Genomic DNA, 27,534 nt, shown 5'->3' on the forward strand with positions numbered 1-27,534 from the left:
TGTAACTTTTATTTCCATAGAACTAAAAAGCAGTGCATAAGAATAAAAGCAGAAGGAGCATATCTTTTCAATTTGTTATGAGGTAAAAATATCTCATTCAACATATAGGAAGCCAGTGCAATTTTTGTGTCAATATTTGGTGGGTATGGAAGGGGTATCGTTTTTTCTATTTTTTTTTTTCTTTCAAAGCAAGATTATAATGGCTTTTATTTTGTGTTCATCTGATTTTAGGTTTAAATTGCCCAAGGAAGTTGCATAATATTGAGTACTGTTGCCTAGGTTCTATATGTCATGTGAGAATTATCTTTACATAAGAAAGACAGTTTAAGGGGAAAAATATGGCAACCACTTCATTCATAAGAGAAATTATGTTTTGTTCACTTGTATTTTGTTGGCTAAATGACATATTTGTTACCTGGATTCACAGCATACTTTTCACAAATGAAGATTAAATCATTTCCATGACCTAATTTTTGGCCCATCCCCAGTAGGCTATAGAATAAATGGTTTTCATGTAATATTTTCTTGTGTCTCCACCGTTGATTGGTTTAGGGAAATGATGTGTGTGTGTGTGTGTGTGTGTGTGTATCTATCAAAAATGACAACCAGCACAAAAGTCTCAAGGTCAGAAGTACATTTTAAGTACATGCCTGGTGAAATACATTAACTTTTTGTTACAAAACACATATTTAATAATAGGGAAAAGGGAATAATTAGCATTTAAAATGAGATACTCAGGGCTTCCCTGGTGGCGCAGTGGTTGAGAATCTGCCTGCTAATGCAGGGAACGCGGGTTTGAGCCCTGGTCTGGGAAGATCCCACATGCCGCGGAGCAACTGGGCCCGTTTGCCACAACTACTGAGCCTGCGCGACTGGAGCCGTGCTCCCCAACAGGAGAGGCCGCGATAGTGAGAGGCCTGCGCACCGCGATGAAGAGTGGCCCCTGCTTGCCACAACTAGAGAAAGCCCTCTCACAGAAACGAAGAACCAACACAGCCAAAAATAAATAAATTAATTAATGAAAAAAAAAATGAGATACTCTTCTCAGCCATTTTAGTAACTTCACTATTAAAGTTATTAAAACATTGCAACTCTATGGAGTAATGTGGCAGAAGTCATTTGAGACTGGCTAGAATCTGAGAGCCAGAGCTCCAGGGGAAAGACATTTGGTGCCTAATGGTATTTCCTACCATCTCAGGAAGAAACAGCTGTTTTGTCAGACAAAGTGGAACAAGTTAGTATGTAGCTATAACTTTCTAATATAAGTATCAAAATATGGAGAAGAGCTGACTCGCTAATATTGGGCAAGTATGTGATCTGTTATTTAGGATACACAAACACACACACACACACACATGCACACACATTCACCCAACCTTTTTTACTGGAACATTTCCACATTAAAGAATATCAGTGTTCCAGAAAGTTCTAGAGCTGAACAAATCAGTTTTTAAAGTATTCTTGTTTGTCTTTCAAATATTTGAAGTGCAATTATAGAGGCTTCAAATTCTGTCTTTGCAAGATAGAATTTTTAACACTGAAAAATTATTGATCTGATAAATGAGGGTGTCTCATATATTTATTTTTCTTTGTTCTCTAGAGTTATATGGTGTTTCCGTTTCAAAGCCTTGCATTCTGACAAATTGCTAATAGTTTACTTGTTTTATTAAAGGACTCTAGAGGGTCATAAAAAGAGCATTATAGATCAAAATCCCAAGGTAGGGACTTCCCTGGTGGTGCAGTGGTTAAGAATCCGCCTGCCGGGCTTCCCTGGTGGCGCAGTGGTTGAGAATCTGCCTGCCAATGCAGGGTTCGAGCCCTGGTCTGGGAAGATCCCACATGCCGCGGAGCAACTAGGCCCGTGAGCCACAACTACTGAGCCTGCGTGTCTGGAGCCTGTGCTCCGCAACAAGAGAGGCCGCGACAGTGAGAGGCCCGCGCACCGCAATGAAGAGTGGCCCCTGCTTGCCACAACTAGAGAAAGCCCTCGCACAGAAACGAAGACCCAACACAGCCATAAATAAATTAATTAATTAATTAAAAAAAAAAAATCCGCCTGCCAATGCAGGGGACAAGGGTTTGAGCCCTGGTTCAGGAAGGTCCCACATGCTGTGGAGCAACTACGCCCGGCGCCACAACTACTGAGCCTGCGCGCCTAGAGCCTGTTCTCGGCAACAAGAGAAGCCACCAAAATGAGAAGCCCGTGCACCGCAATGAAGAGTAGCCCCCGCTCGCCACAACTAGAGTAAGCCCGTGCACAGCAACGAAAACCCAACACAGCCAAAAATTAATTAATTAATAAATTAATAATAAAAATTAAAATTCCAAGGTAATACACTCTTATTTTCCATTTTTCCCTGTGTTCCATTATTTTCTCCTGTTCTTATTTGAATGAATGGGTCACACACAAAATAGAGGCTTGTATGCTTGATATGATTACTTATAGTACTGTAGTCTTGTTAGAATTTGTGGGAAGAAGTTTGACTGAACAACTATTAATCCTATTGTTTTATTATACTTTGTAAAAGAAGACACTCTAGGTTTCATAAAATCAATTAAAAAAAAAACAAGGTAATAACTGCTTTACTTAGTGTTATGTGTTTAAAAACGTTACAATCTTTCTCTAAATTTCTGCATTTATTAACACAGGTTATGATGGAATAGAGTGAAAAGGAAATAGAACTAGGTAGCATGAACTATTCTCAGCCTCCTGTTACTTTTACATTTGTTCTCCCATCTTCATTCACTGCCTCTCAATAGACAAATTAAAAAATAAAAAAAATTGCTTTGATATTATTGGTGTCTATCTACAAATATAATTCTGTGTAACTTCCATAAACTTGTTTTTAAGAGGAAGCAGAATAGCCCAATGATCAAGGTTTGGGGGCCAGATCCATTTGAGTTGGAATTTAGCTCAGCTATTTTCCAGCTGTGTCTTTGACAAGTCCCTTAGTCTCTCTAAACCTTGGATTTTTTGTGCATACAATAGGGATGCCTACTGTGATGGCTAATTTATGTGTCAACTTGGCTGGGCCACAGGATGCCCAGACATTTGTCAAACATTATTCTGGGTATATCTGTGAGGGTGTTTCTGGATGATATTAACATTTGAATAGGTAGACAGAGTAAAGCGGATTTCACCCCTTCATGTGGGTAGGACTCATCCAATCAAATGAATACCTGAATAGAACAAAAAGTCTGTAACCTTTTCTTTCTTGTAACTGGTATCATGAACATTTCCTCATATTATTAACCACCTTTCTACTTTCTGTTTTTGTGACTTTGACTACTCTAGGTACTTATGTGAGTAGAATGATATATAATTTGTTCTTTCGTGACTTAAAAAAATTTTTCATTTAGCACAATGTTCTCAAGTTTCATCCATGTTGTAGCATGTGATATTCCGTTGTAGGTATACACCACAATTTCTTTATCCAGTCATCTGTCAATGGATACGTGTGTTGCTTCCACTTCTTGGATATTGTGAGTTTTGCTGTGATGAACATTGGGTGTACAAATATCTCTTCGAGTCCTGCTTTGAGTTCTTTTGGATGACGTTACATTTTTAATGTGCTTTTATTCCCTCTCTCACCTGGCCATCCCACTTGGCCCTCTTCTAGATTTGTTTTCTTTTTCTAAACACAAGCATTGCAATTGAATGCAGTCAGGGCCATAGATTCCAATGAAATATATCCCTGAGGGACCTCAGAATGCAAACCTGGGCACCAAGCAGCTGGCAACACACAATGACAGGAAAGGATAAACCAATGTGTGCAACAATGTAAAATGAGATACTTTGTGTGAAGAGTGAAGCCATTTAAGATGAGCTCATTTATCTCCCCTCCACTGTAAAGCTTTCTTCTTCTTAATTTTGTCTCAGTCACAGAAGAAAATTCCTTTAGACTTAGCCAATCTTCTTATGATCATATGGCACTCAAATCCACACCCAGCTCCTCCCTTCTCTTGGCTCCACTACTGGAGGGTGGAAATAATAACAAACCCTCATTGAGTACTTATTATGTTCAGGCATTGTCCAAGCTCTTTCATATGTTAAGTCACTTAATACTCACAAAAGCCCATGAGAAGCCCTAATTTTTATCTACATTTTACCAATAAAGAACTGAGGCACAGAGAAATTAAATAACTTGTCCAAGGTACAAGTGGGAGCTGGGATATTCAAGTATATAAAGATATAGTAATAGGTACACAGAAAGTTAAGCAAGTTAAAAAAGTACACTTAACTCCAGAAAAAACAAAGTTCCAAAGCAAAGGAATGTAATCATATCCACTATTTAATTCATCTATGAACAATATTTTCATAATAATAATGAACACTACTGATTTAACAAAAATTGTGATAGAACTAGATTGTGAGGACAGGAGGAGGAGAGAGATAATGAGTGGGTGGTTTAAGACCACAGAATTTTCATCTTTCATGGTACAAAGTCAATAGGTGATTCTGAAATTGGTATATGAAGAAATAGCAACGTAAGAATATGTTTGGAAACATAACATGAAACCGTTAAAATAGTTGTTGTGTCATTTTCTCAGATGCAGATAACAGAATTCTCCCTAGCAAGTTTAAGGAAGGGATATTAGTTCACAAAACAACTCCTGGAGCTACATTACAGACCTGGCCTAGTAAGGATGCTGCTGAGTTTGTCTCCAGAACTAGCTGTGTCTACTGTGGTCAGGAAACTCTTGCTGCCAAAACTGACCCATGAATATATTGTCTGCTCTACCCATACCAGCAAAAATGGACTCCAGTCACCCAGCCTCTGTCCTCACATTCTTTGCCTCTAAATCAAAGTATATGATTAGCAGAACCTTAGTCACATTCCCTAATCCAGTAGCAAGGGAGACTGGGATTTTTTTCCCCTTAATTCTATCTTGGTAAAGTGGGATTCACAATGAGGGGGTTATCAAACTATGGCGAAGGTGTTCACAAGATTTGGGGCAGCCATGAATGACAGATATTCACTATACATGCCTTATCTCTTCTTTCTCTCTAATCCCCTGTTGTCCTCAAATCACTAGAACTGTAATCTCCTTCATAAATAGCTCATAAATCTGTTCACTTTTCCCCACTCTCCCTGCCATTTCTCTAGTGTAGGTCACTTTAACAACTTCTCAACTGGTCTCACTTCCGGCAGTGTTGCCTCTTAGATCTGAGTATGGAAAATAAGAGGCTAGATAAGAGAAGGAGAGAGAAGCTTTGAAATTTATGGGTTTTCTATAAACTTTGTCAAGTTAAAATTTAATTGTAGACAGTGCCAAAGGCAGAAGTAAATCTAAACTGTTTCCACGGGGACAATTTAGTCTTCTTTTAAATGGAAACAAAACTCCTCCTTGAACTTCAGTGTTGACTTATGAACATATTCAAGGCAGCCACGTGTGGGATGGTGCAAACTCTCTGGACAGGGAGACTACAGCTTAGGTTCTGTGATCTTTACTCCTTCTGTAATCCTGAGCAACCCCATAACTCTCTGAGCTTATTCACTATAGAAGCATTAGAGAATTTCTATGGAATAATCAGGCATTTAAAAGCACTGAGGTTGTTGGAAGTGTCCAAGTGACTAAACAAATTATGACCAACCTACACACCAAAATGCTATGTAGGCATTAAAAAGAAGGATGTAACTCTAAATATGCTAATATAAAACAATTTTCAAGATATTCTGAGTAAGAAAACATGGTATAGAACAATGTATATAGTATGCTACCATTTGTGTGTGTGTGCATACCAGCATGTGTGTGGGCTTTTAAAGAATATAGACATATTCATGCTTGTAAATTCACAGACCATCATTGGAAGGGCGCAGAAGTAGCTAGCAATAGTGGTTGCCTTCAGAGAAGAGAACTTAATGGCTGGAGGCGAGAACCGTTCATCATCTTTTGAATTTTGTTCCATGTTCATATATTACCAATTCAAAAAATAAATACATATATTTTTAAAGAATTTGGAATTAACTCCTATTTTTGAAGTCTGAAGAGATGAGAATTAAGAGATAATTAAATCTGAAACCTGGATGCAGCAGAAGCTTGGGGCTCCTCTGTTACCTGAATTTCACCACACCTTCATTTTTCTTTTCTTCTGAAGCAGTTGAAACTTTAGTTTAAATATTTAAATATCTATGGCTTACTAGGTAGGGTTTTTGTTATGGCATACATCTGTGTATTTCTCAATTTCTTTGCTTGGAACAGGTTCGTTAAATTCTATTAAATACCCAAAAGGTATAAATCATGAAAAGTGGAAGGACTCTCAATGGGAGTTATTTTTCAGGAGCTTAGAAGTAGTTACGCCTGATGGTTTTATAATACCTGCAGTACAGCATTTTGCAGTGTACGGAATGCACTCACATACATTATCAGCTGATCCTTTGTGCAGAAGCTCCATGTGATTTTTGCTATTCTCAGCTTTGACCATGAACTAAAATTAGAACTAGGCTGACATTACATTTCACTTGGTTACGGTCTGACTGAGGATTTTAATCATTCGGAGTCACACTGAAAACAGTTCTCCCAGCAATCCACTCCTAGTTGATACACTAACTTTGGGCATGTCAGCGTTTGCATCTACCGACTGTGGTAAGTATTTTTCAAAAACGTTTATTCCCACTTTTGACATATAAATAAATTGCTGTTGATGTTTTTACTGTGTCAGTATTTGCTGGAATGTACAACTAAAATTGGAATTGAATTTAAAAGTCTCTTGGAGGTTCATAATCATTCATGTAGTTGTCCTTCTCTGGAAGATTGATTTCCCCAGAAGTCAAGAAGTATTTCTTTTGAGATTGTATATCTTTTGTTTTCTTTTGACTCTGGGAAGCTGACTCCTGAGTCATGTCACCGCCATGCCTACTTCACTGCCACACGATGTGCTTTTCTGTTGTAGTAATCAAGGTAGAGAACACAATCCCGTGCTGGAGGCAGACACACATATCACTACTGACGTTTTCCTCAAAGGGGCATTGGTCACTATTACAGAAAACAGATGGCTGACCTAAGTTTAATGGCAAACGAGGACATGAATGAGCACATGAATAGTTATATATGTCCAGTAAAATACACATTTACATGTAGATACTTGAGATTTTAAACTTTATTATTTGATAAATAACTACTTCAAACCTGCTTACATCTGAGATAATAAATTGTAACTGGACAGGGGGTTGGATTATTAGCATAAATATCCCAAGGTTTCTTGATGGCAAAAAAGATCTTGCAGATCTGTTTCTGTTTAAATTCTGCATGCATTGCTTAAAATAAGGACCTCCTCCTAATAATTTTCTGTGTATTGGCACTTATACATTCATCCTGAAATGTTAAACTTTTTCCCTCTGTAATATCAACACATTTTTCTCCCTCTCTCTGTCTCTTTCTTTCTCTCACACACACACTGCATACTTTTAGTTTAAAGAAATCAGTAATTTAGAGATTAATAATGAAAAGCAATATTATCCACCTCATTTCTATCACCCTAGAAGTAACTATTTTTTAAAATAGATCTTTACTGGAGTATAATTGCTCCACAATACTGTGTTAGTTTCTGTTGCACAACAAAGCGACTCAGCCATATGCATACACATGTCCCCATATCCCGTCCCTCTTGAGCCTCCCTCCCATCCTCTCTATTCTACCCCTCTAGGTCAACGCAGAGCACAGAGCCGGTCTCCCTGTGCTATGCGGCTGCTTCCCACCAGCCAAATATTTTACATTCAGTAGTGTATATATGTCGATGCTACTCTCACTTTACCCCAGCTTTGCCCTCCCACCCCATGTCCTCAAGTCCATTTTCTATGTCTACCTCTTTATTCCTGTTCTGCCCCTAGGTTCATCAGTACCTTTTTTTTTTTTAATTCCATATATATGCGTTAGCATATGGTATTTGTTTTTCTTTCTGACTTACTTCACTCTGTTATGACAGACTCTAGGTCCATCCACCTCACTACAGATAACTCAATTTCGTTTCTTTTTATGGCTGAGTAATATTCCATTGTATATATGTGCCACATCTTCTTTATCCATTCATCTGTCGATGGACACTTAGGTTGCTTCCATGTCCTGGCTATTGTAAATAGTGCTGCAATGAACATTGTGGTACATGTTTCTTTTTGAACTATGGTTTTCTCAGGGTATATGCCTGGTAGTGGGATTGCTGGGTCATATGGTAGTTCTATTTTTAGTTTTTCAAGGAACCTCCATACTGTTCTCCATAGTGGCTGTATCGATTTACATTCCCACAAACAGTGCAGAAGGGTTCCCTTTTCACCACACCCTTCCCAGCATTTATTGTTTCTAGATTTTTTGATAATGGCCATTCTGACTGGCGTGAGGTGATACCTCATTGTAGTTTTGATTTGCATTTCAATAATAGTTGGTGATGTTAAGCATCTTTTCATGTGCCTCTTGGCCATCTGTATGCCTTCCTTGGTGAAATGTCTATTTAGGTCTTCCACCCATTTTTTTTTTTTTTTAAGATTTATTTATTGATTGATTGATTGCTATGTTGGGTCTTCGTTTCTGTGCGAGGGCTTTCTCCAGTTGCGGCAAGCGGGGGCCACTCTTCATCGCGGTGCGCGGGCCTCTCACTATTGTGGCCTCTCTCGTTGCAGAGCACAGGCTCCAGACGCGCAGGCTCAGCAGTTGTGGCTCACGGGCCCAGCTGCTCCGCGGCATGTGGGATCCTCCCAGACCAGGGCTCAAACCCGTGTCCCCTGCATTAGCAGGCAGACTCTGAACCACTGCGCCACCAGGGAAGCCCCTTCCACCCATTTTTTAACTGGATTGTTTGTTTTTTTGATATTGAGTTCCATGAGCTGCTTGTATATTTTGGAGATTAATCCTTTGTCTGTTGTTTCATTTGCTAATATTTTCTCCCATTCTGAGGGTTGTCTTTTTGTCTTGTTTATGGTTTCCTTTGCTGTGCAAAAGTTTTGAAGTTTAATTAAGTCCCATTTATTTATTTTTGTTTTTATTTCCGTTACTCTAGGAGGTGGGTCAAAAAAGATCTTGCTGTGGTTTATGTCAAAGAGTGTTTTTTCCTATGTTTTCCTCTAAGAGTTTTATAGTGTCTGGTCTTACATTTAAGTCTTTAATCCTTTTGGAGTTTATTTTTGTGTATGATGTTAAGGAGTGTTCTAATTTCATTCTTTTACATGTAGCTGTCCAGTTTTCCCAGCACCACTTATTGAAGAGGCTGTCTTTTCTCCATTGTATGTTCTTGCTCCTTTGTCTGAAGTAATCATTTTAACTATTTCAGGATTAGTTTTCAGTGGTTATCTCCATAATACATTTTTCTTTTCCAAAGGCAGTTTTGCTGTGTCTTCTCAGCTTTAGACATTGTCTATGGAGTTTCATTATGAAAGATGATGCTTAAGTTCACTTGCACCCCCATAGAGTTATATCCCTATTTTAATTTCTCTTTTGACTGCCTTATAACTTAAATACTTAAATCTCTATTTCTTGTTCCATAAAGTATAGACAGTATCTCTTGACTCCCCTACCCTCTACTTCCCCATTTCCTTCTTCCACATTCTATTAAAAGTACTTTTATTTTTATATTTTCAAGATGTACCACATTTATTACATTCTGGTTTTTAGCCATAAATAAGTCTGCTTTTTCATAGGTTGATTTATTTCAAAAAGTTGATTTTCATCATTCAAAAAAGAAACTTCGTACCCTTAGCAATCACTCCTATTTCCCCTTCTGCAAAGCCCCTGGTTATCACTAATCTGTTTTCTTTCTTCATGGATTTGCCTATTCTGGACATTTCATATAAGTGGGATTATACAATTTGTGGTATTTTGTGTCTGGCTTCTATCAGCATAATTTTACTCAAAATTTCTCCATGATGTAGCATGTATCAGTGCTTTGTTCCTTTTTATGCTAGAATAACATTCCATTGTATGCATGCACCACATTTTGTTTGTCCATTCGTTAGTTAATAGCCATTTGTTTTCTACTTTAGGGCTCTTAAGAATAATGCTACTATCAACATTCATGTACAAGTTTTTGTGTGAACATATATTTTCATTTCTCTTGAGTATAAACCTAGGAGTGATCTTTTTCTTTTTTGTACTTTCCATTTTTTTCTATCTTTATGTTTTAGGTGTGCCTTTTGTAAACAATACACAGGATTTTGTCTCTTATTCAACTGGACAATCTTTGTTTATTAGCCTGGAGCATTTATTAATCAGGAAAGCGTAAATGATAATCACGATGAGATATCATTTTATGCAGTAGTGTATTGGTGAGGATATACATCGATGGGGACCCTTATACAGTTGTAGTAAGAGTATAAATGGGCATAATCATTTTGGAAAACAATTGGGCTCTATCTTATAAATTTGAACAGTCCACATACACAGTGATCTAGCAATTCTAGTCCTGGGTATATACTCAGTAGGAATAATACCACTTGAGCAACAAGAGGATAAGAACAGGAATTTTAGAAACAGTATTACTCATAATAGCAAAAATCTGGGACCCAAGTATCCATATTAATTAGAATGGACAATAAACTGTCATAGTCATACATTTTGGAGATCATGGTATATCAGTATATAAAATGCTTTTCCTTCTTTATGGAGCTATATAATTTCCCATGATATGCATGTGCTATAATTTATTGGTGGAAAGCTATGTTGTTTCCAATCTTTTGCTGTTATGAAAAACACCGTAGTGAATAACTTTGTAATATGTCATTCTACAATTGAAAATATTTACAGTATATATTCTTATGAGTGTGAATGTGGCTCTGTAAGTTTGATAGATATTACTAAAATTCTCTCCATAGAGAATATAACAATATATACTGTCACCTTTAGTGCATGAGAGTACCTTTTTTCCTATGCTGTTGCAAATTTCACTTTTTCCTTTCCAAACTTTATACCTTTCTATTTAATTTTCTTGCATTATTGCATTCCAGTATAATGTTGAATAGAAGTGGTAATTGTGGACATCTTTGACTTCTTGAATTTTGAACAAAATAGTTAAATTAATTGTGAATCAAATTTTTTCATTATTACTAATATAATATGGTGAAAAATCAGTACTATTATTTGTAAGACAAAGAGCATTCCATCAAATAGATCTACCATAATTTACATAACAATTCCCCTATTATTATTTTCCTCCCATTTCTGAGATTCACATCACAATCCTCAGTGTTAGATGAGTCCGTTTGCCATTTATTTTACACAAGAGAAAACAATACCAATATATCCCACTTAACTGAATTCCAGCTTGTACATATAGCATCTAGATTAAGCAGATATACCAAGATACCTGCTTATCTTGTATATCCATTATTAAACATTTCCTTATAACTGGACACGTAAACTAGTTGCAGTTTTTCATTATTGTGAATTAATAGTAACAAAGGAAGAAGACTTGGCATCAGTTCCCCCCTCTGCCACTTATTAGAAATGAGAGCTTAACCAATTGCCCACGTTTTTTAGGGATCCGCTTTCTCATCTGTGTGTTAGAGACAGTAAAAGTACCCATGTCATGATATTTTTATGAGAATTATTTAGTGAAATATGGCATGTAAAGTGCATAAAATAGTTTTGAGAACATGGAATGTGTTCAGTAAAAAGCTGTTATGATCATTGTGGTACTCAGTAAACATTCTGAAACACTACTGTTTTTTTTTTTTTCCTCTGGTACAATCAGGCCCTTTCTGAGATGGCATCTGTGATTCAGCTATTCAAAATTTAATGAAGTTGGTGACTCTGTGACAATGTGGAGAAGTCATGTCAGAAAATGTGGTTTGTACTGGGGCTGTCAATTCTTTAAAGGAAGTTTGGGAGAAAAGAATAAAGAAATACAATGAAGACCTGAAGCGAGAGAAGGAATTTCAACTAAAGTATGCTATAATATGTTTATTATCTTGAATTAGCAAAAATTCATAACATCCTTATTATTAAAAATAGTATTTATTAAATGCCTATTATTGAATTTGATAGAGGTTTCTGTTTACCGAAAACCCAAAATATAACTAAAGGAAGCACCTGACAATTAAGTGTGGCCATGTGATGGGGGCCACAAAAAATACAAGTGTCTGTAAGTGAAAATAGTAGTTGCCCTAGGAGTCTGTTCAACTTTCATCAAAGTTTGATTAGTATCATTTAGTCTACTTTTCAGAGATTGTTTGTTCAACATTATATTACCTAGGATCTAAAACAACAACTGGCAGTAGAAGGTACGGTAGATTCTCACCTATTTAAATAGCTGTGAGTTCCAGCCAGGGCCCCTGTGGATCACCTGATTCCTCTATTTGGGATATACTTAAATAGTTCGGCTCTCACTTCCTCTGCCTTATTGATACCAACCTACCTTCCTCATTGGATATCTCCAAGTTATCCTACTACTCTTGCAAGGATAGCCCCTTTCCTCATAGATTCCACGTAGCTCCCTTCAGTTATCATTTGTTAGGTCTCTTTCTAAACATTAAATGGTCTTGCAATAGGTACAAATATCAAACCATTATGTTGTACATCTAGAACTAATATAATGTTATATGTCAGTTATATCTCATTTAATAAAATGGTCTTGTGTCAGCAAATAACAGAAAACTCAACTAAAAATGGCTTAAACAATAAGGAAGTCCTGAGGTAAGGCAATTCCAAAGCTTCAACAGTTTTAAAGACTCAGCTTCTTTTTATCAGTGTGTCAGTTTGGTCCTCAGGTTAGCTTCTCTCAGTGTCACAGGATGACTGGTATACTTCCAGGCATCACAGCCAGGCATCATTACGTTATCAGAAGAGCAGGAATTATTTATTTCTGTATCTTCTTTAAGAATGAGAAAACCTTTCTGAGGTCTCCATCAAACTTCTCCTTCACCTCTCATTGGCCAGAATTGGGTCATTAGTACACCCCTAATCCAATTACCTTCCAGGGAAATGAGATTGTATGATTGGTTTAGACAAATTAAGATTTACACTTGGGTAACTTGGAAGAAGTGTAAACACTTAGAAATAACTGGCATTCTCCCAGCAAAGAAGAGGGCTGGCACAGCACTCCACTGAGTCACACATTCAGGCTTTTATCTTGTTGCTCAACTGTGGATAGTCTCCATTCCTTTAGGAATGGACTTTAGTCACCTCATGGCCCCAAATACATAGATACACCAACTGTGGCCAATGTACTTGATTCCAGCCAGCAGGAAGTTGCACACATTACTATTTCTGCTAACATCTCACTAGCCAAAGCTTCATATGACCCATACCTAGCTGCAAAGGAGGATGGCTAAATGAAGTCTTGTGCCCAGTTAAATTTAGAGGATCTGTTACTGAGGAAGAAGAGGAGTAACAGATACTGGGGAATGATAAGCAGTCTCTGCCACACATAGGTGATATTATTTTCTCCATTTTAAAGATGGAAAACCTGAAGGATAGGCCTAGGTAACTTGTCAAAGATCACACGGCTAATAAATGTGGAACTGGTATTCACGTGTATTCGTACCTAAGCAATGTGACTCAGTAAGCTTATATTCACCTTAGGTCTTAAATTTCCCTAGACTGAAATATGTGAAACTACTCTTATGACACATATTATGTTTATATTATACAATTATGACAAACTTGACTCAAGTACTCTTTTTTAAAAAAAATTTATTGAAGTATAGTTGATTTACAATGTTGTATTAATTTCTACTATACAGCAAAGTGACTCAGTTATATGTATATATATATATTTTATATTCTTTTCCATTATGGTTTATCACAGGCTATTAAATATAGTTCCCTGTGCTATACAATAGGACCTTGTTGTTTATCCATCCTATATATACTAGTTTGCACCTGCTAATCCCAAACCCCACCCCTCCCTTGGCAACCATAAGTCTGTTCTCTGTTCTCTATTGACTCGAGTACTCTTATAAATCCTATCCACTTTTTAAAAAACTGTGGTCAGAAATCACGAGTTGGTTCTAAACTCTTGAATTTCACCTGTTATATGTGTCTAGTTAAGAATCATTTCAGCAGCTTCAAGTTTTCTCTGTACAAAACAGGCAAGGGGTAAAAATGTAATCTAATGCTTCTTCTCTCAGCTAAAAGTGGCTAAAGATTTAGCTCAAAAAGCCTTAAGTTTAAACAGAAACTGTTCTGTCTTTGGATGCCAAGCTGCCTTGAAGAAAGCAAGCACTTGGGTAAGAGTTGATATAACAACGTTGGAGAAAGTCTTTAGACTATAATAAAAGGGTTTTAGAGGAGGTAGAAAATTTCTGTTCAAAACTTTGAAAGGACATCAAGCTTAAAATAAACAGTGTAGGCATTATAGAATACTAGAGCTAGAAGAGACCTTAGATATTACTTAATCCAAACCCCATGTTTTATCGGCAAGGTCCTTAGAGGTGAGATGTCTTGCCAATGGTCACCAAATTAAGTGATACATTCTGGACTTAGATCATAGTAAAACAGAGCCAGAAAGAATTAATGAATCATTTAAGAGATGGAAATAAACTTGTTTAATAATAGTTAGCCTCACTCATTAAGGACAGAGCTTTTTGTATCCACAATGTCCAGCATAGTATTTGGCATATAATGGGTGCTTGATGAATTCTTTAATTGAAATTAAACGTGAGGGAATAACACACTTCATTGCCCATCATTAAATCTTGCTCTGAAATACATATATTTCAGTGAGTAATAAGTAATTAATAATCATTATGTCTACTGTTTAAATAGTTCTATTTTTATAAAACTTGGTGTAATTGAATAGATGGCAGTATACATTTTGTCGCACTTAACCACACCTATTGGAAGCTTAGCTGTTCAGTCTAGAAGGCTACACATAGCCATTGCCACAGTGCACTTGTTAGCAGATTAGTTAACTTTCAGACAAGCAGTGGATGAAACTACGCAGACTCCATAGAAATGTTTTGCAAACACAAACATATATAGACAGCAAATATTATACTTTTAGAGATATTTGGTTTTCTGTTCATTAAAATAAAATCCTCACTGAAGATCAGTTAATACGCAGAATTGCTAAGAATATATATTAACTCTTAGATGTCAAGAGAATTTTGGCAAATAAATATTCAAGTTAATTAAACCTATCTTCTTTGATGATTGCTTATATTTCTTTATTATGTATCATTCTAATAGGCTAAAAGTGCAAAATTTCAATTCTAAACTTATTCTTTACTTTTCATACATGAAAAATTTCTAGTATAGAAATAGAAAACCATCTGCAACCTTTTGTTAGTCATTTTTATAAGCTTGACATTATGTATGTTTGCTATGAACCAAAAATCAACAGGATGTGCTCTAGAATTTTGTGTATTTTTATATCTGAAAAACTAAATCTGGATATAATAGAATATAGTAATATACAATTTAACTCTGAAGTTGAACTATATCATTTGCAAGTCTTTAAAACATTTTTAATTAAATATCTATGGATTAGGTGTTTAATAAATGCAAGTCAAAACAACAGTGAGGTACCACTTCACACCCCTAGGATAGCTATGATCAAAAAGATGGACACTGGGTTTCCCTGGTGGCACAGTGGTTAAGAATCCGCCTGCCAATGCAGGGACATGGGTTCGAGCCCTGGTCCAGGAAGATCCCACATGCCACGGAGCAAGTAAGCCCGTGCGCCACAACTACTGAGCCTGCATGCTACAACTACTGAAGCCCACGTGCCTAGAGCCTGTGCTCCACAACAAGAGAAGCCCCCGCAATGAGAAGCCCGCGCACCACAACGAAGAGTAGCCCCCGCTCGCCCCAACTAGAGAAAGCCCGTGCGCAGCAACGAAGACACAATGCAGCCAAAAATAAAATAAATAAATAAATAAATAAATAAATTTTTTTAAAAAAAGAAATGTGACATAAAAAAAAAGATGGGCACTAACAAATGTTGGCAAAGATGTGGCGCAGTCAGAACCCTCATACACTGCTGGTGGGAAGGTAAAATGATGCAATCAATTTGGACAAAGTTTGGCAGTTTTAAAAAAGTTAAACATCGAGTTATGAAACGACCCAGCAATTCTACTCCTAGGAATACACAAACTCAAGAGAAAACATATGCCTACCCCAAAATTTGTACATGAATGTTCATAGTAGCATTATCCAGAATAGCTAAAAAATGGAATTGACCCAGATGTCCATCAGCTGATGAAAGGATCAACAAAATTTGGCAGAATATTATTCTTCTATAAAAAGGAATGAAGTACTGATACACGTTACAGCATGCATAAACTTTGGATAAAACTATGCTACATGAAAGAAGCCAGACACAGAAGACCACATATTATATAATCCCTTTTATATGAAATGTCCAGATTAGGCAAATATAGAAAAGATAGAGATAGAAAGTAGAGATAGAGAGAAAGAAAGATAGACATAGAGATAGAAAGTAGATTATTGGTTGCCAGGGGCTGGGGGAGGGAGGAATGGGGAGTGACTGCTAAGGGCATGGGGTTTCTTTTTTTTTTTTTTTTTTTTTTTGGGGGGGTTTCTTTTTGAGTGCTGAAAATGTTTTGGATCAGATAGTGGTGATGGTTGCACAGCTCTGTGAATATATGAAAAAATACTGAATTGTATACTTTAAAAGGATTTTTATGGTATGTGAATTATATCTCAATAGAGCTGTTACAAAAAAATCTATGGAGAGTTATGATACTTTTCAAAAACTTAAAAATAGGGCATTTATCATACTAATCATATTTATAATTCTTGAAAACTAAATTCTTGTCTGATTTCCAGACACTATCAATCAAATGGTTGTTTTTGATGGGTCACGTTTTCATACAAAAGTGAATGCTACCTATGTCATTACTTGTGAACTAAAATGATTTCCTGGTCTCCTAGGCTAGTGGGAATCTGGGAAGAACGAGTGAGCTTAACCAAGCTAAGAGAAAAGGTCACCAGGGAAGACGGAAGGGTCATTTTGAAGATAGAAAAAGAGGAATGGAAGGTAAGCTTTATAGAAGTAATATTTGATTTTTTATATTTCGCATTTTGTGGGAGAGTTGAGAGAACGATTCTTAAATTTTGTGCTTAAGTCTGGAATAGTTAGGAATTCTAATTTTAATAATGTACCAAATGAATTTGGGCAACATGAACTGAAAATTAATGTAACTTCACAACTTTTTATTGCAAAACTTCAACCAATGTGCTTTAACTCTGCCTAAATTTAAGTCATTTGTAATATTTCTCCCACTAATCCTTCTAATAAGCAATTTCTCATTTTCCATAAAAAGGTGACCATCTGCTTAACAAAACTCGTGTAGCTTTTTCAAAGCAAATGCTCAATTAAAAGCAGCGGAAGGTGTTTTAAATAAAGCTTTGGCCTTAAAGTAAAAAAACAAAAAAGGAAATGCTCAGTTAAAACTTCACAAAATGGAAATGTATATTAATTTTTTTCTTAGGTCCACAACCAGATTCACATTATCTCCTCTTTCTCTCTTTCCCTCTCTTTCTCTTTCTCACACACACACACACAAACATAGTTGTTTATTTACATTAGGCCTACTCTAATTTTGACAAGGGCCACCTCTATCCCTTGAGTCAGTGTTTGTTTTCATACATATCGGTATATTTAGCTAGGGGGTAGCTCCTTTATTTTGTCTTTTGGCTACTTTAGGCTAAAAGGGAAAAGGCATAGAGTTCAGAATAGTTGAAACTTTTAAAATTCTTAAATTAAAAGAAAATCTGCTTAAAAAAACTAAACTATTTCAAAACAGAATGGGAAGTTTGAATTGATTAGAATGATCTTTTTGTTTCTCTATAATTTCAATTAGCCACCATATTCTCATGTTCAATAACATATGTACTCTAGTTAAGCCTAATAAAATAGAATCTTTAGAACACAGCTCTATGTGTGTGCAATATTGACTGAAATATGTTATTTTCGTTTATGTTATTATGATTGGGGTTTGAAGGTTTAGCACCCGCCAAAAAAGGAAAGTTCTTAAAACTTAGAAGTAGCACAAAGTATTTGGAAATATAACCCATTAAAGAAAAAATATTCCTAAGTTCTTTTACAAATCAAATACTATCTCTACAGTCATATTTCTGTATGGCATGATACTAAAATAATTTAAGTAATATAGTAACTCTTTCATTTTTTTACTTGAGTTTAGACCCTCCCTTCTTCTCTAGTAAAACTAAATCAGCTACAGGAATGGCAACTTCATAGAACTGGCTTGGTGAAAATTCCGGAATTCATTGGAAGATTCCAGAACCTTATTGTGTTAGATTTATCTCGAAACACAATTTCAGACATACCTCGAGGAATTGGTAAGGAAACTTGCTTTTATTCCTGTGTTTTTCACTGAGAATTTTTTTTTGATACATGGAATAAAGATCTCATCTTTATATAGTCCTGAATCTTAAAATTTTAAACATCTAGTCTAAACTGAAGCTTCCAGGGAATTCAAGCTTCTGGATTTACTGAGGTGATTCAAAATGAGATTTCAATGCAAGAGAAGTCTCTTTGGAAATAATATTGTGTAGATTCTGGAAACAATATTGTTGGTTTGGTTATTCCTCCTAGAAGGGAACAAATTGAAGACAAGAAAGAAAATTAGAGAAAATTCCTTAAATGAGGAAAAAAAAATCCCCCAGTGGAAAACTGGTCAGGATATAGTATAGATAAAACAGAATGAAAAAAATATTTTTGTCTAAAGCACTGATAAATCACCAGCTCTTTATCTGAAGAAGGGGCAGGGACACACACTGGGAAAAGGGAAGAGCCTAAGTGTGAATTTGCCAATATGAAACGGGCAAGTAAGTTATGCTGTAATACTTAATAACTGGAAACATTATTGTATATCCCTCTGCTCTTTATTGTGTATTATTTTTCTGTAGGACTGCTCACTAGACTTCAGGAACTGATTCTTAGTTACAACAATATCAAAACTGTCCCCAAGGAACTAAGTAACTGTGCCAGCTTGGAGAAACTTGAACTTGCTGTTAACAGAGATATATGTGATCTTCCACAAGAGGTCAGAATGATATAAATACCTATGATTTTATTTTCCTTCTACTAGTGGTTTACTTCTCCACTGCGTGATCATTAAAAATAACACTGATGGAAAAATGCTATAAATTTTATTTCAGAAAATATTTAGTGAAAACCATTTGCTATTATTATAAAGCATGTTTTTAATTAGAGAAAGATTTATTTAGCATAAAAAGCTATTTCTATTATTGTCACAGTACTGACATCATTAGTTGACTAGACTGTGATCTCCTTGAAGGCCAGAGTGAGAATCTTACTTATTTCAATTCCCAGAATTGAAGGCACAGCCTAGGTTGTAGATGTTACTTAATGCCTATTGAATGAATAAATGATAATCATAAAGCACAGACAATGTGGTGATAGAAAAACTCTTTTGTTTATTAGTTAGTTTTTATAGGTGATCAGCTTTTGAGATAGAGGTAAAGTAAAAAGACATGAATTCTTCAGTTTAGGAAAAGTGTTTGCTAGCTTCCTAGGCTCTACCAAGTAAAGCAAGGCAGTGGGCTTGGAAAGCCCTCAAACTTTGATTTGGTATGATATCTTGTTCTTGGTAAGACCAAACTGATCATAGAGATACAGACATTCCTATTATTTTTCAAGCATATTTAAGGCTCTTAGAAGCAGCAAAGGAAATTTCCATGGTGCTTTGCCTTGAAAACAATGATGTTGCAAGATAAAAGTTAAGAAAAATAATAAAACTCAAAATAAAAGACTATTCTCCTTTCCCACTTTATCTTGGTAAGAATGTCACTTTCCTCCCCAAATCAGTAAACATGCACCAATTATTGTTGCTCTTGCAAGTAAAACATAGTTACTATAGTTATATCCATCTGATCTTATAATAGTTCAGTTTAGTGAAATGTATACACTTGATTATGATGAAAATCATGATCACAGGGACAATTTCTTTATACCTAAAAGAGGGCCAATAAACATTTTATTTCTAATTTTTAATTATTGTGATTTTGTTTCTAGCTTTGGTTCTGTCACTAAAAAGCTATGTGAATTTGGGCATGTCTATTAACCTGTCTTTACCTTAATGTCTTTACTTAAAGAAATACGTTTTACAGGAACAAATAGTGAACTGAGATCTTGAGCCTGGAATTATTTCCAAGTGTGGCCTTTAAGTAGCTGTGTGGCCTTGAACACACCACTTTACATAACTAGGTCTCAATTTTCACTTATGCAAAATTAAGACTTAGATTATAATGGTTTTAATATCTTTCTTCAAGCTTTTAAAACCAAAGGGCTCTAGTCCCACTGAGAAATCTGCAACAGGAGACTTAGCTCTCAGTCATTAAACTGCACACACTGTAACACACAAACAAATTTATGCTAATGTAAAAACAATCTTTTTATACACTATTCTGAATCATTTGAAAATTTTAAGTCTGATGACAAGTTTTGAAAAGTGTTTTATTCATGACTAATTATAAAGCTAGAGAAATATCGGCTACTAAATGGAAAACTGCTTTTTTGCATTACCCATAAAACACTATATTTGTGCATTTTTTGAGGTGTTAAAGGTGTGGAATGAATCTGAATGTGCCCTGAGATAGAAATAAAACACAGAACTTGCCTAGCTAAATGGAGAGTCTTTTGTAAAAGTTAACTAAATTCTTACATTTTGAAATTTTCACTACAGAGGAAAGAGAAATTTAGACATTTTGCAGCTTTAGGTCCACGAAAACTTGAGTGCACATCATAGCTCCATCATTTCTAGTCACATGGCCTCCCTAAACCATTTTGTCCATAAAAGGGAAAAAAGGTACTCACCTCGTAAAGTTGATGAATAAACTAGAGCTATATGCATCAATGTGAATACATATAAAGACTGATATTGCGAGAAAAAAGCAAGTTAAAGAAAGATAAGTACAGTATCATCATCTTTAAATAAAATTCAAAAACATATAAAAAGATAATTTTGTTTATGAAAAATACACATAATAGTAATGTAGAGAGAGAACTATATAGAAAACATATATTTATGTATAGTAATAAAAACATTTAAAAAATGCATGGGAATAATAGATACCAAATTCAGGATAGAGTTATCTTTAAAGAGGAAGAAGGGAGAAGTACATTGAGGGCAGTCATATTGATATATTTGTTTTCTTAAGCTGAGCACGCTGGTGTTGTTATATAGTCTTAATAAATTTTTTATTGATGTTTTCAGTTAAAAAATAGAATTACCAAACAGTAAATTCTATGACTGAGATAACGTATGTAAAGCATCAGGCACAAAGAAAGGGGGTTAACAAGAGTAACTATTATTCTGAAGTTTGGGTTTTCCCAAGAAAATCTCGACTACTAGATAAAAGGAAAACATATGTTTACTCCCAGAAAGGAAAAAAAAAAGCTTCTGCCAGGCAGGTGCTATAAGCTCTGGAGCTTGGTTATTTTGGGAGATAAGTTTTCTTTGAATAGATGAACTTTCTATGAGAGAGTTTTTCATTTATCTGGAGGTTATTTAGCATTATTGTTATCTCAAATTTGTTGTGGACTGCTGTGACTAAATAAAGTGCAAGCATCATGTAGACAATCCTTGATGGGCTATATCTCCTGTACCATTGTGAGTGTTCTAGTAGCTTACATTGTGGACATTTATTTTGAAAACCCTTGCCTTCCTCTTCAGCTCAGCAATTTGTTAAAGCTTACGCACCTTGATTTGAGTATGAACCACTTTACTACTATCCCTCCTGCTGTGTTGAACATGCCTGCCCTTGAGTGGCTTGATATGGGAAGCAACAGACTTGAACAACTTCCTGATACTATAGAAAGGTAAAGTAAATAAATTTTTTTGCTACCAAGAGATGTGTTGAAGCTCTCTATGATAAATAAGAAAGAATAAACAAAACACAGGGGACCCCAAACATAATCAATCACAATAGATCCATTTAGTTCCAAATAATGTATGCTACTTTTTAACAGAATATATTCGTGTACTCCAAATTTTAAAAAAAGGGTTTTGAGGAACTCCCTGGTGGTCCAGTGGTTAGGACTCAGCTCTTCCACTGCAGAGGGTCGGGTTTGATCCCTGGTCAGGGAACTAATATCCCACAAGCCACGTGGTACAGCCAAAAAGAGAAAAGGGGGGGCGGCGGGTTTGGGAGAGAAAAACTGGCTGACTTCAACAAATTGACAAGAATAGGCCACAACAATAACAACATTGCTTAGTGCGTGCCAGGCACTTCTGTGCACTTTAAAAACATATTGAGGAAACTAATGTGGAGATGATAGTAAATTGCTCAAGATCACAGTTAGTAAGTGTGCCAGTTAGGAATTGAACCCAGGCACCCTGGCCCCAGAGTCCATGCTGTTAATAACCATTATGCATACTTGCCTTGCCCTAAATGGGCATATTAATAATTTCTGAGTTTCCTCTTAAGACTCTAATTCAGATTAGATAGCATTTTAGCAGTTCTTCTGCAAGAAATCCTATGAGAATAGTGAAGAATTCTAGAATACACTGATTTAATTTCTACCACTACATGATGAGAGCTATACTGTAGATAGAGATTAACTCCCTTGTTATAGTTTCCCTAAAATCAGGTAATGTGAAGTCAGTTAACTCAATAGGTATACTGGTTAAAGGAGTTGTTATACAAGATGCCATTTAAAAAAATTTTGGGTTAATAAGAACCAGGGTTTTCATATTATATGTGATTAATCACAGAAACCTCTTAATTCTTCAGAATGCAAAGTCTACACACATTATGGCTCCAACGGAATAAAATAACATGCTTGCCAGAAACAATCAGCAATATGAAAAATCTGGGTACTCTTGTTCTCAGCAACAATAAACTGAAAGATATTCCAGTGTACATGGAAGAGATGACCAATCTAAGGTAAAAGTTGTAGATACAGAACTGACATGTTCCTTTCTGGCTGCAGAACAAAGTAATATAAAGAAATTGTTATTAACAGATTTGAGTTCTCATTCACATAAATGAATACATTTAAAAATCTTTTCCAACTTTGAAATTCTATAATTTATAAATAGGATTAATATAATACTGGTCTAAATTATTCAAGAAAGAATCCTTGAAACTTAAGCCGTACTGGGATTTATCAGCTTTAAGGAATGCCCTGTGTTGGTGACATTTTCCTGAAAATCATCTTTATAACTGCTAACAAACTTTATCCATGATATGAAAACCAAAACCATAAGAATAGTGATTATTTTCCTCCTAAATAACTACAAATGGACAAGGCGATTATGTTAGAGGTAAATATAACTTTTTACTAAGTTAATTACTAACAGAACTTCCTTCATAACTTCTAAAACTTAATTTCCTGACAGTGAGCATAAGATGTGAGAATTCACACCAAATCCCACAACTTTCATAACAAAATCATTCACTTACTTATTCAGCAACTACTGAGCCTTGTACTAGATGGTGATGATACAATGATAGATAAGACATGCTTTATAAAATGAGAAAATTTAAGTTCATAGCATTAATTGTATATTTGAGATGCATTAGGGTTGCTCTTGGAAGTTTAAGTGTACCACATTAAACATATGCTATGGACTAATAGTTGCTTTTACAAGCTTGGAAAATAAGCTGTCTAAAGCTAATATTTTTTTCCTCTAGGAAAGAAACTTAAAGATTCTTGGGATATATCACATCTCACCAAGATGTTCAGTTACTGAAACCAGTTTAAAAAAAAGAGTAATTTAGTATATTAACCACTTGATCTTTCTCCAGAAAAATAAATGTACACTTCTATGGCACCTATAAAAATACTGTTTTTGGTGAACTGCTAGGTTTGTCAACTTCCGAGACAACCCACTGAAATTGGAAGTAACACTTCCTCCCTGTGAAAGCATAGATGAGGAAGAGGAACGGGAATTATTCGGCCTTCAGTTTATGCACACATACATACAGGAGTCACGGAGAGCAGGTATGAGATTTGTATATAACACAGGTTAAAAATTCTTTTTAGTAGAGGAATGCATATATATATAAATTCCTTTATAGACTTTTCATTCCATCTTACCTTTTGTCAAATTCTGGTCTCTTAGTCAATATTGTTGAAGGAAAATAAAGTGAAATTCTAATCTGTTCACGATTTTGATAAAGGCTTGGAGAGAAAGGTTCTAAAGATACTGAAAGTCTTTCAAGTAGAGTCAGGAAATGAACTTCTTTGGTCAAGCACTTGAAGCACGACCAAGTGAGTGAAGATGTAATTCTTAAAGCTTCACTACCTCATTCTATCAGTTTGTCATATGTCAGTTTACTCATGAACAGTGCCTTCCCTGCCATTTCCTCTTTTTCTACAATCCACAAATAGCAAAAAGAAATATTTTGACTAGGAATGAAAAATATTTTGCTACTGTGCCTAGGAATGAAAAATATCAAGAGAACATAGATTTTTGCCAACAGTTAAAATGTGAGTTTTTGATATATAGATTTCACTTTTATCTCTGATAATTTAGAATTAAAACCTCTTTTTTGTTGTTTTTTTAACTAAGGAAGGAATGACTTTAACTTAACCCAAGATTAGGGGAAGAGGACAAAGAGCATAACTCTCTGTTAATAAAAAAATAATAGAGCTTCCCTGGTGGCGCAGTGGTTAAGAATCCACCTGCCAATGCAGGGGACGTGGGTTCGAGCCCGGGTCCGGGAAGATCCCACATGCTGCGAAGCCACCGCAATGAGAAGCATGTGCACCACAAGAGCAGCCCCCACTCACCGCAACTAGAGAAAGCCTGTGTACAGCAACGAAGACCCAATGCAGCCAAAAATAAATAAAATACAAATTTTTAAAAAACAGCTTTATAAAAAAAATAGTATAGTAATGGAAAACATGGTTTTATAATTCACTAAACTGTGAAGAAGTTTTGAGTTAAAAGGTAGAATTTAGTTACCTCTTCAAACAGTTACTTTGAAGAGCAGGTATAATCTGAGCAAACAGATATGAGATTATTTTCAGCTGGAGAAAATATTTTTACCAACATCCAATGGAGGTCATTAGATCTGTTGTAGCAAGGTCACAGAAACAGTAACATGGAGGTTAGATTGGAGGAAGATATGTAAAAAAGCTGTAATAGTTTGGGGCCTAGGTTTGAAAAGTAGAGTATAAATATATAAAAGACAAATTGGAGACAGAATTGATGACTGAATGAAGATGAGAAGAGGGAGGAGTCCAGGATGAATGTGTTTTTGGTTAGAGCAACTGGATGAATGGTGATGCTGAGATGGGGAAATGAAGTATAGAAGCTGGTTTGGTGGTAGACATGGAACATGAGCTTCAGTTTTAACAGTACATTTGATATATCTGTGGGACATGCAGGAAGAGGTAGTTGTGTAGATCAATCTAAAGTTCAAGGAGTTTGCTGAACCTGCAACTTCTGCAGGTCGAGAAACAGTTATATGCATATCCCATGCATTCACTGTCTCATGTAATCTTAAGGGAAATAAGCAAGGTTGGGGAAAACGATAATCTTGGTCTACAGCTGGCATGTTGAAGAACAACCTTATCTTCCCATAGAGGACTTGGTATCATTGTCAGAAACATTCATTGGGCCACAGGACTCTATCAGTATAATTCTTGTGTGTGTGTGTATGTTTTATGAAATATAACAGAGATAATGCCTGTTGTAGGATAGCTTTTATTTCTGGGCATAAATTGTTGAATGAAGCAAAACAGATTGTATAACACAAATTAGCATTGCCTAACTGAGTAAAATCAGGTTAATTATTGAACGACGTATTGTTATCTTCATTTATGTTTTGATTTGGGGGCATGAGTAGCTAATTTAAACAAACTACCTTATTTTAATAATATTTGACATAGAACTTATAACAAGAGAAAAAAGGTTACAACTTAAACAGAGATAATAAAACCAAGTCTGCCTATTTCATTAAAAATATTATGAATTAGTACTATTCAAAACGGTTAATATTTATTGAGTACTTACTCCGTACTTAGAACTGTTCTAAGCATTTTAATGTGTTATTTCATTTAATGCTCATAACAACCCTGTGAGGTATTATTATTATCTTCATCACCCCCATTTTAAGCGGGGAATTGAGGCACAAAGAGATCAAGTAGTAGGGTTGGGATTTGAACCTAGGCAGTCTCATAAGACATGTAAGATTAAACTAAAGTAGAAAGGTCAGAAACTAAAAATGAGCTAGACTTCTAATTTATAATTAAGGTAATCATAGACCTACCAATAATAGTTACCTAAGAATATCATTATAATATCTATAATCAGTAATTCTGTATCATTGTCTTGGCAAATGTACAATGATTAAGATAATTTTTACAAATAAGGCAGAAATAAACCAAGGATAAGATGAGGAAAAGACTAACAGTCTTACCATATGTTTGGTTTAATGTTTGCTTGTGCATAGAAACTGCTTATGAGCTAAATGAGGCCCGAAAGTGAGGTTTTTGGTATCATTATCTAATTTCTACTTTATTCCAAATTATTTTCCCGAACAGGAGAGAATATACTTATATTTGTTCTTGTATATGTAAAAATGACCTTTTAAAAGATATGACACCTAATTAACTTCAGAAGTTATTTGCAAATTTCAATTTAATTTGTGAATTAGGCTTAACAAGTATCTTTTTGGAAGTTCTCACTAGATAATTAACTAATTAAAAAAATGAAGTGAAATAGTTTTTTTCCTTGAAAATATCTTTTTAGTTTTGGTGTCTGTCATGGACAAATTCTGATTGATAATATATAAACACAGGTATGGCTCTTGAAATCTGAAGGTGAATTCATTAATTGATTGTGAACATCTCTGAACTTGTTTGCAGCAGAAACAAATAATCACAATGAATTATTCTTTCCAGATCTACCTGGACAAAAAAATCCATACATAAACGAACTTCTCAGATTGGTCCTTGTTATAAACTGACAATTGATTATTACATCTTGAACTTGAAAAATAAAAAGTATTAAATAAAACCAAAGGAAAATAAGTTTCCAAAATTAACAAATAGAAAGTTAATGTGCTAGTTACATGTTGACATGTTATGTGTGTTTCAGGTAACCAAGTCAACTGCTCTACTACTTTACCAAACTCTATAAATGCTGATGGATAATATAATTCAAGATGTCCCGCTGAAGAGGATTACTTTGGGAATTTGGTGAATTCTCTAATGTTTGGACTTCTAAAGTAAAAAACAAAGCCATTACCAAAGTTCAACGAGGCCACATTTTTTAAAGTTCATATTATCTGCTATTTAAATTATATTTTCATGAATATAAAAATACAATTAAAAAAATTTTTTTGGTGGAAGACAGATGTTCAAAATTTCTTTTCCATTAAGCAGTTGTTTCTGGTGATGAAGAATGATTTGGTAGAGCAGTTAACAATACATTTTCCAAAGACACCAGAGGGTCTGTATAATACTGTAAAGCGGGATTGAATCCTTTCTGCTGTAAATAGTTGATTCGGCCTTGGTCAATCAGCAATTTACAAAGATGCCCTATTTTCTTCTTTTCGTCAACAGTAAGAAACCTAAATTGAATAAACACACACAACACATTGTTAAAATTCTGTAAAACCTTATGACAAATTATTTTAGTT

General features: G+C 35.3%; 2 protein-coding genes across 10 annotated transcripts in view; one reads left to right on the forward strand and one right to left on the reverse strand.

The window, feature by feature from the left end:
- The first annotated feature begins 6,453 nt into the window (after positions 1 to 6,453).
- Positions 6,454 to 27,243, forward strand: LRRC39 (leucine rich repeat containing 39). 2 transcript variants are annotated; one of them, XM_082452807.1, is made up of 9 exons: positions 6,455 to 6,588; positions 11,678 to 11,870; positions 16,822 to 16,927; positions 18,096 to 18,252; positions 18,823 to 18,959; positions 21,612 to 21,757; positions 22,672 to 22,824; positions 23,748 to 23,884; positions 26,991 to 27,243. In XM_082452807.1, exons 2-9 carry the CDS (start codon positions 11,758 to 11,760, stop codon positions 27,044 to 27,046), a joined length of 1,005 nt encoding a protein of 334 aa, XP_082308933.1. In that variant the 5' UTR covers positions 6,455 to 6,588; positions 11,678 to 11,757; the 3' UTR covers positions 27,047 to 27,243. The 2 variants fall into 2 exon arrangements, with proteins under 2 accessions (XP_082308934.1, XP_082308933.1); XM_082452808.1 differs by lacking the exon at positions 22,672 to 22,824 and having other exon boundaries at positions 6,454 to 6,588.
- TRMT13 (tRNA methyltransferase 13 homolog) overlaps positions 18,262 to 27,534 on the reverse strand; it is a 32,900-nt gene continuing 23,627 nt past the window's right edge. For 4 of the 8 annotated variants that reach the window (XM_082452476.1, XM_082452473.1, XM_082452475.1 and 1 more), the window contains one exon: positions 27,269 to 27,465. In XM_082452476.1, the coding sequence (XP_082308602.1) occupies positions 27,270 to 27,465 (196 nt within the window). In that variant the 3' untranslated portion in view covers position 27,269. Of the gene's footprint in view, positions 18,505 to 20,752; positions 20,811 to 25,575; positions 27,466 to 27,534 lie in introns of those variants that run through there. The other 4 variants (XR_014261217.1, XM_082452471.1, XM_082452477.1 and 1 more) reach the window with 3 other exon arrangements.

The sequence above is a fragment of the Balaenoptera physalus genome (assembly GCF_965194825.1).
Source record: "Balaenoptera physalus genome assembly, chromosome: 1".
Classification (NCBI taxonomy): Eukaryota; Metazoa; Chordata; class Mammalia; order Artiodactyla; family Balaenopteridae; genus Balaenoptera; species Balaenoptera physalus.